Source organism: Cydia fagiglandana, chromosome 8 (assembly GCF_963556715.1).
Source record: "Cydia fagiglandana chromosome 8, ilCydFagi1.1, whole genome shotgun sequence".
NCBI lineage: Eukaryota > Metazoa > Arthropoda > Insecta > Lepidoptera > Tortricidae > Cydia > Cydia fagiglandana.
The window spans coordinates 12,680,736-12,694,818 of record NC_085939.1 but is presented as its reverse complement, the minus strand read 5'-3'; the positions used below and the strand labels follow the sequence as shown (position 1 = coordinate 12,694,818).

At 39.2% G+C, this 14,083-nt stretch overlaps 2 protein-coding genes across 2 annotated transcripts; one reads left to right on the top strand and one right to left on the bottom strand.

The window, feature by feature from the left end:
- The first annotated feature begins 1,751 nt into the window (after window positions 1–1,751).
- On the top strand, window positions 1,752–5,299 carry LOC134666802 (uroporphyrinogen decarboxylase). Its single transcript, XM_063524099.1, has 7 exons — window positions 1,752–1,784; window positions 1,864–2,151; window positions 2,516–2,674; window positions 3,411–3,554; window positions 3,822–3,977; window positions 4,415–4,582; window positions 5,029–5,299. Exons 1-7 carry the CDS (start codon window positions 1,767–1,769, stop codon window positions 5,170–5,172), a joined length of 1,077 nt encoding a protein of 358 aa, XP_063380169.1. The 5' UTR covers window positions 1,752–1,766; the 3' UTR covers window positions 5,173–5,299.
- Window positions 5,300–5,381: 82 nt separating this feature from the next.
- LOC134666791 (COP9 signalosome complex subunit 3) lies at window positions 5,382–13,809 on the bottom strand. The gene is made up of 9 exons (XM_063524087.1): window positions 13,610–13,809; window positions 13,238–13,392; window positions 12,518–12,614; window positions 10,884–11,101; window positions 10,258–10,455; window positions 8,666–8,818; window positions 7,940–8,071; window positions 6,335–6,517; window positions 5,382–5,504 (listed from the first exon to the last, which is right to left on the bottom strand). The coding sequence occupies exons 1-9, from the start codon at window positions 13,662–13,664 to the stop codon at window positions 5,430–5,432; spliced, it is 1,266 nt and encodes a 421-aa protein (XP_063380157.1). The 5' UTR covers window positions 13,665–13,809; the 3' UTR covers window positions 5,382–5,429.
- Window positions 13,810–14,083: the final 274 nt, after the last annotated feature.

Sequence of the window (14,083 nt, the reverse complement as noted above, 5' to 3'; positions counted from 1 at the left end):
CAGCTGAAACCTACTGCTGCTGCTGCTGCTGGCGCCATCTATGCAAACCTTTGTCAGTTGCCAACCCCATAGCCCATAGGTATAGTCTAGACATAATGGTATACATGTCGTAGTCAGATCGTATAATCCGCCGTATTACATTACGGCTAGCCGTTTTCAAAAACAGGGGCGTTTTGAAATGCGGCGGTTCGATGATTAGCCGGATTGTCACTGCGATACGTTCTTCAATAAGGCGGCCCACGTTTAGCCGCATCGTACATTGTAGAGTGACCAGTTCTTTCGGTCGCCTACGTAACCGGAGTTTGACAATGTTTGCAATTTAATTTATTTCTACCATGGTCCCACCGCAAGCGGGGCTCCTATTTCCGGGCGGTTTGCCCTTCGGGCATCTGAAGTTACCTAACGAACCTAACCTAATTACCTACCTACGCTTTTTTCCCCAAAGTGTAATGTTTTCACGGACGTCTCACTTAATCAATAAGTAGGTAGGTTAGGTTCGTTAGGTAGCTTCAGATGCCCGAAGGGCAAACCGCTCAGATATAGGAGCCCCGCGAAGCGGGGCTCCGTCTAGTTAAGTTGCGAAGGAAATTTTTTTTTGAAAAGAAACAGTCCGACACGTCAGCTTTGATGGACACCCCAGCGTTTGTCAGGCAGCGCCACGAGTGTTAAAAATGGGAACTAAAAACTGTCAAAGCAGCGGCTAATGACTCGCTGTATTACATTACGGCTAGCCGTGTTGAAGAACGTATGGCGCCGAATACATTCCGGCGGATTCTCATTCAGCCGCATTCAATACGGCTAATCGTTAAACCGCCGCATTTCAAAACGCCCCTGTTTTTGAAAACGGCTAGCCGTAATGTAATACGGCGGATTATACGATCCGACTGCGACATACATAATGGCATCTACATACGTCACCGATAATCGCATGCGTTTGCAATATACCTATTGCGGCATTTGATCGATCGATTGAATTCGTTACTAGTACCAACTACTACTTAGCCAGCAATTATGTAAACTCGCATGCCATTTGGCGTAAGGCCTGTATATTCTGTAGACGCCTTAAACGCTTCACACAATTAATTCAGTCGTCCTAATTGGAATCCTAATGCCGGCTACATACGTAACGATAAATCGTTGCGATAAAACTGTGCAGTCCGACTGTGCAGATAAATCGAACCGTGTGTATGACAAATCGTTGTCGATTATCGTAACGATTTGTCATACACACGGTTCGATTTATCTGCACAGTCGGACTGCACAGTTTTATCGCAACGATAAAACTGTGCGTTGTCGATTATCGTAACGATTTGTCATACACACGGTTCGATTTATCTGCATAGTCGGACTGCACAGTGTTATCGTTACGTGTGTAGCCGGGGTAACCAACACCACTACTACCGTCGCCTACTAATTGCGGAGAAATCTGTAGTTTGGAAAGCCATTTCTGTCAGTAGAACATGGGGGCAAATTTTAAAAATGAAAGCGTGAAGAGTTGAACTTCTATAGAAAATTTGAATTTGGCGCCTTTTTCTACTGACAAAGTGGGTGTGTTTGGGTATAAAAACTGCCCAAATATTTTTTTTTTACGTTTTAATTCGATGCTCAAACCGCACCCTTTAACTGTCACTGTCAGTGTCAGTCGCGTGACACAAGCAAGAATGACAGTTCAAATCGGCCTCAAGTAAACTTCGATAAGTTTTGCCGAGTAAGGTTTCACTTCACTGATATTACTTTATTTTCTACAATTAATTTAAACCGTTAATATGGACTACACTAATAAGGTATTGTACGCTTATTTTGGATTCCTTTTATACAAATAATATTGATTGTTTTTTATGTTATTTGCTTTCTTGATTACAGGATTTCCCTAAACTTAAGAACGACAGATTATTAAGAGCTGCATTAGGACAAGAAGTAGATAAAGTTCCTGTGTGGGTTATGCGGCAGGCCGGCAGGTATTTGCCGGAGTTTCAGCAAGTCCGCGCGCAACACGATTTCTTCACTGTCTGTCGGACACCAGAGCTCGCATGCGAAGTGACACTACAACCACTGAGGAGATACGAACATCTAGATGCATCCATCATCTTCAGTGACATACTTGTTATACCACAAGCTTTGGGCATGACTGTGGAAATGCACCCAGGATTGGTTGGTATTATTTAATCACTTTTCAACACCTTAATAAACCCCTCAAGTTCCAGGAAGCCTAGTGCGGAGAAGCCGGTGAAGAGCGCGCGCGCGCGCCACTGCTGCTCACATCTCACAGCACATCCCTGGCAACACATTCCTCACACACATCCTTCCCTTTTTTTGTCAGTCACCTGCAATAATATGTTACTCTCCGAAGACCACAAAAATATGTGACACACTCTTATGGCTACAAATTGTTGCTATGCTTGAGCAACAAACATGCAATCTTTCACATTGATCATTAATATTAGTGTGATAATTCAATAGATTGGATTGTTCCTATTTGTTTGAAATTTTCTTGTCTATTTTAATAAATTTACAGGGTCCAGTTTTTCCTAAGCCCCTTGGTGGACCTTCAGAAATTGATCAATTGCAAGAAGAGGGAGCGGTATCTAGATTATTGTATGTGGGCAAGGCGATCACTCTTACCAGGCACAAAATAGAAGGAAAAGTACCTTTAATTGGGTTTACAGGTGCACCGGTCAGTAGCAAACATCAATTTATTCTTGTAAAAATTATTTATTACTTTTAAAGGATTGCTTACATAATGTTATTTCAATAATCACTCAACATGTTTTGATCCGTTTAGGGGATACTTGACAGGAGCACCATCTCCAATAATACACTATGGTCTAGTAGTGTTGTGGAAGTTTTTAGAGTTAGACCAAGCTAACTTGATAGCAATTTTGATAGCACAGACTGTGCAAGTGTTATTTCTATGAAATCATCATTTCGTGACCGTGGTAGTATTACCTGTTGTTTTATCTATTAAGTTTTGACACGAATAAAAACATTCTATTCTATTCTATTCTAAATGTCTATGAAATTAGGATGTTTAACACTTTGACTACCGAGAACCCGCCTGGTAGGCACTCGTAATGTTTGCTCAGATGCCGGATAACCCGCCCAGCGGGTTGTTTTGTACGCAGATATAGACAACCGGTTTCTGGGGTAGGGCGCCGTTTTTTGCCCGGTTGCGAAAGTGTTAAAAGAACGCAAGCATTTGTTATCAAAATCACTGTCAACAGCTTGGCTTGGTCTAACTCTGGTTAAAATTTATTTTTTATGTAATTATTTCAACATGTTCACTGCTAAACTATGCTCATTGTACTATTGTTTTGAGATGCATTGTGGTGGAAGATAAGGGTTAATATTGGTTGCTAACAATAACTTTAGACTTTTAAAATGTATGTTTAAAGTCTGTTTTTTAATTCCAGTTTACATTAATGGGATACATGATTGAAGGAGGAGGTAGTAAGACCATGTCTAAAACCAAGGAGTGGTTAGAGAACTACCCCAAGGATGTTCATAAACTCCTCAGTCTGCTGACGAGAGTCATTATTGATTATTTAATCATGCAGGTAAATGTGGTTTAATGTAACATGAACATAGCTTCCATTTATTCAATTTGTAATTAATTTTATTGTAACTGACCAATAATTGTCCATTAAACTTACGAGGAGTGTAAGAAAAAACTATTACTATTCACTCTTTTGAACTTGAGGAAATTACCAATTGTGTACTGTTTTAGAAACACTTGTTGACTGAATTTTTCCGTATGACGGATTTGGCCGCATTGACCGAGAAGAAGACTAGTTGAATTGATAACCATGTTTGTTATCTTGCAGGTTGAAAGTGGAGCTCAATTGCTACAGGTGTTCGAGTCCAGTGCCGACCATCTTACACGGGAACAATTTATTGAATTCTCTGCGCCATACTTGAAAGATATTAGAAGTGGAGTACTTCAAAAAATCAAGGAACGGAATTTGGAAAATGTACCAATGGTAAAGTTTGACTTTAAATACATTCACTGCCAACGTTTCCTAGAACTACGCATGTAGCCGATACCAGCGTTTTCCCGCTTTGTAGGGGAAAGTCACTATAAACTGAGAACCCGCCGAGCGGATTCCCGAAACTCAATGGTTTAAGTACCTTAGATTATTATTTTTAGGGTTCCATACCCAAAGGGTAAAAACGGAACCCTTATACTAAGACTCCACTGTCCGTCTTCTGTGTGTCAGCAGGCTGTATCTCCTGAACCGTGATAGCCGTTATTGCCGCCGCTTTAACAACAAATTAAATACTAAAAATTACGGAACCCTCGGTGGGCGAGTCCTACTCGCACTTCCGGTTTTATACTAATTAAGTCAGTATATATTTTCATATTTTGTGAATTAAATGGGGAGTAAAATAGTTCAAAATAACTATTTTTAATTTACAGACAGTGTTTGCAAAGGGAGGAGGACATTCCTTAGATATACAAGCTAAACTAGGGTATGAAACACTCGGATTAGACTGGACTGTAGACCCTGTAGAAGCCAAGAAGATTGTTGGAGACAACATCACGTTGCAAGGCAACCTTGACCCACAAGATTTATATAAAACTCCGGTATGTGCTCATTCCTTAAGCTCATGGCTTAAGCTTGTTAGTGTAAAAAAATCCTATAATATTTATTTATTTATTTAATGCAGTTGGCACACAATTTACTGTTTTTATATTAATTTGTTTCTGTAAGCTTAACAATAGAGAAATAAATAATCTTAGGCCCTATTGGTTCTTGCATGCGATTTTCGTTACATTGCTGCTTTGGTATTTGATCGCTTGACTGAATTCATTGTACTCCGTAATTAGCAATTTATTAAATATTGCATACAAGTTCTCGCGCCGTGTAAATGGGGCTTTACATCTCTCTTTCCATACAAGGCTGTCCTTACTTAATAAATTGTATGGAAGGTATGGCAAAAATATTAATCAACAAACATTAAACATAGAGTATCTAAAACATTAGTGATTACATCAAATCTACTACCAGTGATACCAATTTTACTTTGCAGGAGGAAATCAGACAAATGACGATAGATATGGTGCGAAAATTCGGCAAGCACAGATACATTGCCAATTTAGGCCATGGAATTACCCCGCAGACGCCACTGGAGAGTATGACGGCCTTTACTGAGGCTGTCCATGCAGCAGTTTAAAATAATTCATTACATATTGTTGGATTGTTTTAAGATGAACCTTGAATGGTCTATCAACGAATCGGACAACTTAAATTTTTTTTAACTATACACAGGGTGGTCTCACAAAGGATGGCTCGGCACAATTAATTAAGCTAGTTGGTTTTCGTTATTGTTATATTAATTTTGGTATTAAATGGTATATTGTTTCTGAAAAGTATGTTTTTATTAAAGAAACACTTAATTACGTACAATTGTACATCCAAGATACTATATAATTACATAGAATAAGTTGTTTTTGTGTTTGTTCCGGGCATTTCTTCATCATGGCTTCCGACTGACTTTTTCACGTACTGAAAAGAAGAAAATAATTATAGTTTCATATGTTTTGTAAGTAAAAGAATGTTTATGAATTGTATAAATAAAATACCTAAACTATGATGTGACTTAAAGTAGAGTTATTAATAGTAAAACAGGCATAAAATCGAAGTAAGAAAAACCGTGACATGTTCATGATGATAGGGGCTGTCCAAAAATTACGTCATCGATTTTTGAAGATTTTGGACCTCCCCCCCTAAAATCATCCAAAAATCATGCTTCGAATGACGTCGTTTCCTCCTACGTCGTGCTACCGTCATCCGATGTCCAGACCCCCCCCCCCTAATTTGAAATGACGTAATTTATGAATAGCCCCATAGCTTAATTAGTACGCCTAGCTCAGCCGTAAAAGTGATCAGTTTGATAAAGGATTACTATCCCAAGAAATATGTAACATGCCGATCAAATTAAGATAAATTTAAATACCTATCAGTAAAGAGAACTTAAAATAGAGGAACATTGTCAAAGTAAATTATGTAGTCAGTACATTTACTTACTGCCATCTTTCGACACAAATGATTAAAACTTAGAACGCCATTTGACTTTGATCATGTTCAATTTGTCAAATATCAAAAAGTATCGCCATCTACTCGAGAGTAGGCCAAAGGTATGGCGCCATCGCTCGAAAAGATGGTTTTGATTTTTGATATTTAACAAATTTAATACATTATAAATGGCGTTCTAAAAGCTTTAAGTATTTGTGTCGAAAGATGGCAGTCAATGTTATGAGGTAATGACTACATAATTTACTTTAACAATATTTCTCTAGTCTAAATTCTCTTGGCAGATAATGGCCACCAGTTACCTGAGGATTGACTTGAATCTGCTCATCCATTTCCTGTATGTACTGGTGCAGCTTGGTGCAGGCGGCCATCTGCTGTTCTAGCACGCACAGCGTCTCCGGCGAGGCGTACTTCTCCGGGCTGTCTAAGAACACCACCATGCCGTCCTTCTGGTTTATCATGGCGTATATCTCGCCCTCCTCAATCTGCAAATAGTAATCAAGTTTCAAATATTAGTTAACCTATCCCTATTAGTTAACCTATTCTCGGCTAGATGGCGTTGACGACACCGTTTGATATTTAACAATTTTAACACATATCAGTGAAAGAACATGGGTCAGTATGGAACAATAAAAATTAAAAATCATTTATTCGTAAACGTATGTTGATTAATTTATACATTTTCAATTTTATTTTAAGTTTTAATCGTGTGTCGATAGATGGCAGTAAATGTACCGTGGCTACAAAATTTACTTTGGCAGTAGCCCTCTATACTATCTATTCTCTTTGCTAAAAGTGTACACAAAAAAACTTACAAATCAAAAACACCCTCTAAATCGCCGCCAGCGAGCAGGGTGGCTAAAAGCAGTGGGGAGACACTCCTGACTTCGGGCGGGCAAACTCGGCTGCGTTCGGCTCAGCATTGCTCCAAGCAATTATTAGGGTTGACACAACTTGACGTCCCTTTGCGTGCACGACCACAGATAAGATAATGACTTGAATTTTGACGACCGTAACTAGCCGATAGGTCTTTTTCTTCTTCCTCGCTTTATACCGGCATTTCGCCACGGCTCATGAGAGCCTGGGGTCCGCTTGACAACTAATCCCATGATTTGACGTAGGCGCTAGTTTTTACGAAAGCGACTGCCATCTGACCTTCCAACCCAAAGGGTAAACTAGGCATTATTGGGATTAATTAGTCCGGTTTCCTCACGATGTTTTCCTTCACCGAAAAGTGACTGGTAAATATCAAATGATATTTCGTACATAAGTTCCGAAAAGCTCATTGGTACGAGCCAGGGTGTGAACCCGCGACCTCCAGATTGCAAGTCGCATGCTCTCACCGCTAGGCCACCAGCGCTTCTAACCTAACTAGCCGATAGATATATTGCCATAAGTTAGAAATGGACATCGTGATTCGACCCTGAATCGCTGTCAAACTTCGATTCTGTAGGAAGTGTCCTTTCTGTACGGTAGTATATTATTAGTACTATTACTTATTCTATGCCAAAAGGCTGGCCGCATTGCTCCGTTGAATGACGATGCTTATTCTCTGGGCGAAGTACTGGCCAGCCCTTTGTTCACTTTGTTGTGTCTTGGTATCTACCAAGACACTAGTTTTTTTTAGTACTAGCTGTTGTAATTTAACTCATAAGTTCATTCTTATAAATTTCATTACTAATGCCTGTTGAATCCAGAAACTTCCAAACTCTATGGGCCCTAATGTTCTGTACCTTGCAATACGTGCCGCTCTAAGTAGATACTTCTTTTTGACATTAGTCCATGGGAACATTGCAGTCTCCTCTAACTCCTGGCAGAATCTGCATGTCGCATCTTGTTTCTTTCCAATTTGAAACATGCGCTTGTTCGTGGCCAGTCACTGTATATAAAAAAACAACCGTATTTACCATATTAAGAATGTATGTTTCTGCCTGCGCCGGGCCGGCGAGCTGCACGCGGGCCGCCACGTCGCTTAGGGAAAGCGTCAGGAATGTTTTTGTTAGCCTTTGAATGTTCTTCTTGTACATAGAGTTTAAAACCTGAAATAAGACGAATGAACAGTTAAAATAATGTTAGTATTTATGCGGGTGATTTGCAAAAAATAAATTGGTAAGGCCTTGAGTTTTAATTCATATCCACGTTTAATAAAAATAATTTTGATGAAGATATGTTTTGTCTTTGAAGCTTTTATTGCCATCTATAATTTTCTTTGGACCTTATTACAAAAGGCATAAGGTCCACCAATGTACAGGTAACAGTGTGGGCGATGGTACGTAGTTGTGAGACAAGACATTGCCGCGAGCGCATTTGCCTCGGACGAATTGCCGCGGCAATTTCCTCGCAAGGCAACTCGTTTTGTGTGGACCACCTATTGAAGTATAACGCATGTGAAGAATCCCCCCGCGGCAGGCGTGGCTCACTCCGCAATTTTGTCGCTTTGCTACAGGTAGCTACAAGTACATCCGTTCCACACCAATTTTGGTGACTAGCCATAAGCCGCGCGTGGCGCTGTCGCCACCTAGCGGCCATATCTGTCCTGATCGTAACAGACGCGTTTTGTTAGAGAGTGATACCTAGTACTATTATTTATTCTGTGCCCACGGCCATAGCTAATAGTCCACATAAACACTTACTTGATTAACTATTCCCATGTTCTTGTCCCTGACGAAGGTCTCGCGGTGTTTGATGGCCGCGTGCTGCGACGTTGCCAGCTCGTGGTAAGCCACCGACAGTGGCTTCAGAAATCTTCCTACCACTTGCGATGTGTATTTCGGCATGGGTAGAATCTGCAACGGCGGAAAGAAAAGTACTGTCAGAGCTTGAACCAAAAATGAAATTTTTGCCAACTTATTTTAACTGTATTAATTAGAAAGGGACGACTAATCTCGCGCGAGATACTGTTGCTGCGCACTATAGTCTGTATCTTTAGGTATTTAAAAAAGAGCAAAAAATCTACCCTCAACTGGCTTAAGAAGCCATTTGAGGGTAGATTTTGTTGATGAAATGAAAACATTACTTGATCAAATAATAATGTAGGTTAAAGTCGGGTTGTTCAGTGACGGATCCACGTGGTTTTGTATTTGGTTGGTTAATCAATAAATGTTATAATTACCCGAAAATGTGCAATTTGGTTTGGTTTGGTATTTTTATTTAAGTACCTAAAGGGTCATTCCACCGTTTCGGTTGTTACACTTGAACTCATAAAATAAGGTTTTATTCGATATTGTAACAGGAACTAGGAGGTTATAACTATTGATTCATCTACTACTTTGATAATATTTTCCTTTCCTGTACGCATATTATTAAAGTATTAGAGAAATAACGAGAGAATCACTAAAAAGTAGCTGTTTCGGGCGTTACGTAAATTGGCCTATACCTTCTGACCATCAGTACCAAAATGCATAATTAAGCGAATTTTATCAAGTAAGCTCCAGTTTTATTTATGTCAAGTAGTAATAGTTAGTATAGTCTACTGAAACACTGAAGTAACACTTAGTATCACTTCTTATTTAATTTTAATAAAATAAATTACCTGTTTCGGGTGTTACTCATGGTTCGTTTCGGGTGTTACGAGTACGAAATTAAGACAGATTTATACGAAATTATGGCTCATTTTATTGAAATGATTGTCTTTTTAATAAATTCGATTAAAAATATAAGTAATAAATGCTGAATTATTTTAAAATACATTATCTTAACAATAAAAACTGTTTCTCGAAGATATCATAATTATTTTTCTTTCGATGCGAATATTTCCGAAAATATTCACTTAATCAAAAACTTGTTGATGGTGACACCTATTCATTTTGAAAGATCTATCCAACGACACCCCACATCACAGGATTAAATGCAAAAAAAATTAATTTTTTTTTGTACAGGATCTACCATAAAAAAACATTTTTTTTTCGGTTTTTTTTTGTGACATGAAGGTTCGGTATGTTTTCTATGGAAATAGGTTAGTTTTGACTTCTTAAACCAGTTTTCATTTTTCAACCCTTTGGTAACGTTTCTTATGGAATGACCCTAAAGATACAGAGTAGGTACAGTTATTTAGTACCTGTAAGGGTCACTTGCACCATTCACTAATCCGGGATTAACCGGTTAAACCTGGAGTTACCATGGTTCTCACTTACCAGTACAATTTCACACTGGGTTAACGGTTTAACCGCTTAACCCCGGGTTAGTGCGATAGTGCAAGTGGTTTGATTAGGTAATAAAAACTCACCTTTCCATGTAAGATGAGTGAGACTAAAATGTACTTTTTGTAGGCTTCAAGCATAATGTGGGAGACAACCATTGCAGGTACAGTCACTACGACTTCGAAAAAGTAGAGGGCTCGCTCGTAGTTCTTCATTGCCAAGTAAATCATTCCTCCGTAGTAATAGTAAAGCAGGAAATGTTTGGAGTCATTATTGCCGCCCAGCTGAAAAAGATACATATAAAAATTACAATATTTCAAAGCTGTGTAATTAATGTTTATTTTCGCAAAATATCTCATAAACAACGCCTTCTCAACTAGCCTTTCCATCTACCCATCTGTTGCTCCACGAAACGGCGACAAGTAAATTCAAGGCGTTTCTAGCTACGCAAATTTATAATATTTAAAACTTTCGCGTTACTTTGAACACATATTAACTCACACGATAAGTAAAGCAGGTTAGTTAAACGTCGGTAAATAAAGGTAATAAAATGAATTCGCGATAGACCCGTCTATAAATGTGAGTTAATACGCAAACTTAATTTTTGTATGAGATAAGCGCATTTCTTCTAGTATTGTGTCATCGCGTTTTTACTTATGGAGCATACAGATATGCAGTTACTACTATGCACACGGACTTATGCGTACATTACCTCAGAACTAATTCCAGTAACATCAGTATCTAAGAACTCAATGGCCGGCTTCATGCATTTGGATAGCAAACATAGCTGGCATAAGTCGGCGTGTATGGAAGTCAGCTGCGAGTCAAACAGCTGTATTTTCCTTATGGCCTTCTTTAGAATTTCTATGCCTCTAATTGGTTGCTTGAGATCAACAAGGTGGTCTGTTAGTAAGTGGCAAAGGTCAGCGTCTGAAAATTAAACCATACGTTCATGGTAATGTAAATAAATATAATCTAAGACAGCATTTCCCAAACTATGGGTTGCAACCCATTGGTGAGTCGTGAGTGAAATTTGAGTAGGCCCTGAAACAGGCGACATGCCGACCGATCAGGTTAACAGCTGGTCATCATCTCAGCCATAAGACGTCCACTGCTGAACATAGGCCTCCCCCTTGGACCTCCATTCGTACCGGTTGGAAGCGACCCGCATCCAGCGTCTTCCGGCGGCCTTAACAAGGTCGTCCGTCCATCTTGTGGGTGGACGTCCTACGCTGCGCTTGCTAGTCCGTGGTCTCCACTCGAGCACTTTTCGACCCCATCGGCCATCTTCTCTGCGCGCAATGTGGCCTGCCCATTGCCACTTCAGCTTGCTAATCCGGTGGGCTATTTCGGTGACTTTAGTTCGTTTACGGATCTCCTCATTTCTGATTCGATCACGCAGAGAAACTCCGAGCATAGCCCTCTCCATAGCTTGTTGAGCGACTTTGAATTTTGAGATGAGGCCGATAGTGAAAGACCACGTTTCGGAGCCGTAAGTCATCACTGGTAACACACATTGATTAAAGACTTTCGTCTTGAGGCACTGAGGTATGTCGGACGAAAAGACATTACGTAGTTTCCCGAACGCTGCCCAACCGAGTTGGATTCGGCGGTTGACCTCCTCGCTGGTACTATGCAATAATATTTCATGCTCATATTCATGGGTCCCGAATTTGGCAGTTTTTGTCTGGTGGGTCAGAGTCCAGTCAACTTTGGCAACCACTGATCTAAAGGGGCCCGCCCACTGATTAACAGTCCGCCGGAAGGTATCGGCATGTCAGTTGTTTGGAACTGTCAAAATTTTGTTCCAACTAACAGGCAGATACCGTCTGGCGGACTGTTAATCTCTTCAGTGTGCCCCTTAAGAAGTTTTAAAGTCTGAGAAAAAACTTGCCCCTGAGTTTTAATACTGGAGTAGATGACGCTGCATGACATCTCGTTTTCCTTATCTTGTCTTATGCTCTATGTTTGAAAGTTAATTTTACATTACACAAAAATCGTCCTATCATGAAAATTGTTTAACAGTTTATTACATACGCACAGACACATGATGTGCTTCAGAATGTGAAGAATTAGGCCCCATGCATGAACTATAGGAGGTAGCATAAGAGCCATCAGATTTTTGGCGCGAGGCGTAAATGTGTTGTTTATGATTCCGATGTAGCATGTAGCCCACAAAATGGCAGAACCTACTATGCACAAGGAAAACACCAACGAGAATGGTAGATGGTAGCACTTGCTTTAGCAATGTGCATGTGCACATATGTTTCCGATTCAGCCCACAAGATGGCAGACCCTCCAATGAGCATGGTCCCTATAGGGATAAAGACCTAAACCTATACTTACATAAATCAGGTGCAAATCTGACTTGCTCCCCATTGCAATTGTTGATAAAGTCATGGATTTGTTGAAAGATTACAGATCTGTCGACATCATTATTACCCTGAAACAATAAAATTTGTGATTACATAGCTCAAAGATCAGGTAACTGTTAGCAGAAAGAGTGAGTAACCTATCTTTGTTTAACTTCAAAATATTGATTTCTCCCCTCTACATTTCTAAGTTTTTTTGATGCAATAAAAATGCTGCAATGGTGCTAAGAGCTGCGGTTTGCCAACCCCTGATATTAGCTGTATTAATTTGTAAGGCTACACTTGGAGATTTAGGATCCATATACCTAGATAAAACAGGGATAGGGATAAAGACATTAATGAAAATGTGACAGATCAAATTATGGACAATTTTAATTTTATGCTTTTTTTACCTGACTACGGAAAAGCAAAAGGATTTTGGAGGGTATGTATGATTGGTCATCTGGCCATCTAGCATGAGTTGTGTACTCGCGCACAAGTCTATACTTGAAGTTGCACAAGATATATGGAGTCGCGCGCGAGAACGCAACTCATGCTAGCAGATCTGTTCCTTCATAACTTCTAGAGTACTCATTATTATTTGACAAATAAGGTGTCATTTGAATTGTCTTGATTCCCTGCTGCATGCTGGTTCTATGCTAATAAGTTACATTTTTTTATATAATAATGTTTATAATATAGTTTTAATTTTTACCTGTGGTAGTGAAAACTTGGCAACAAGGACAGCTAAAACACCAAGCGAATGTTGCTGTATATCTAGAGTCTCCAAAACAGTAGTAAGATGGGCACTATTCCTCTGAAGAACTTCGTCTGACTTTCCAATAATGTCACACAGTTCCCGAAAGTTCCCTGAATAAATAACATAATGTCTGATTTAAAGAAAAATAGTAACAAGTCATGTGTAGGCTTCAATTGTTCATAGTGGATGCGAGAGGCCTTTAAAAAAAAGAAAAAAAAAATACATGTTTGACAAGTAATAATAGTATAGAAACAGTAATGAATACACGCAATCCAAAAGTAACTATAAGCCACTAACTTTATAAATAAAAAGGTTAATTCAACTAACCAGATCCAGACATGGCTCTTACATTATTCACAAATTGTTCCAGTGGCGATGCCATTATCGGTTATTTGTAATACTCTATTGCTCTTAGAACGTTATAAAATCAAGTATTGAACTGATTTATAGAATAAAACTATTTTGTTTGTTGAAATCAAATGGGAAACAATTTCGCATCCAGATATTTGACCGGATCGGAGATACAAACGTCAAAATCAGAGTAACTTGAACTTGTCAAAATTGTTGCGTACAATAGCGTACATGTTGCGTACAAAGCAGTGATGCGTTCACAAATAAGAAACTCATACATGAAAATTAAATTAAAATATAGTTGGTCAAACCAATTTGTCAGTCAGTAAGAACCAGGAAAACTATACTTATCCTTTTTTTTGGGTGCTAGTACTAGTGTAAGACAAAGATAGTATGATTCTCTCTATCTATGATAGAAATGAGACAGTCATATGAGGCCCACGAGCGCTT

What these genes read in the sequence shown, in the direction of transcription:
- LOC134666802 (XM_063524099.1), top strand. An exon ending in ATTTGGAAAATGTACCAATG is followed by an intron (nt 3,978 to 4,414) that starts GTAAAGTTTGAC and finishes TTTAATTTACAG; the next exon opens with ACAGTGTTTGCAAAGGGAGG. An exon ending in AAGATTTATATAAAACTCCG is followed by an intron (nt 4,583 to 5,028) that starts GTATGTGCTCAT and finishes TTTACTTTGCAG; the next exon opens with GAGGAAATCAGACAAATGAC.
- LOC134666791 (XM_063524087.1), bottom strand. Translation starts at nt 13,664, where the DNA reads ATGGCATCGCCACTGGAACAATTTGTGAATAATGTAAGAGCCATGTCT. An exon ending in ACATGGGAATAGTTAATCAA is followed by an intron (nt 8,072 to 8,665) that starts GTAAGTGTTTAT and finishes GTCTTATTTCAG; the next exon opens with GTTTTAAACTCTATGTACAA. An exon ending in AAACATACATTCTTAATATG is followed by an intron (nt 6,518 to 7,939) that starts GTAAATACGGTT and finishes TACTATTTGCAG; the next exon opens with ATTGAGGAGGGCGAGATATA.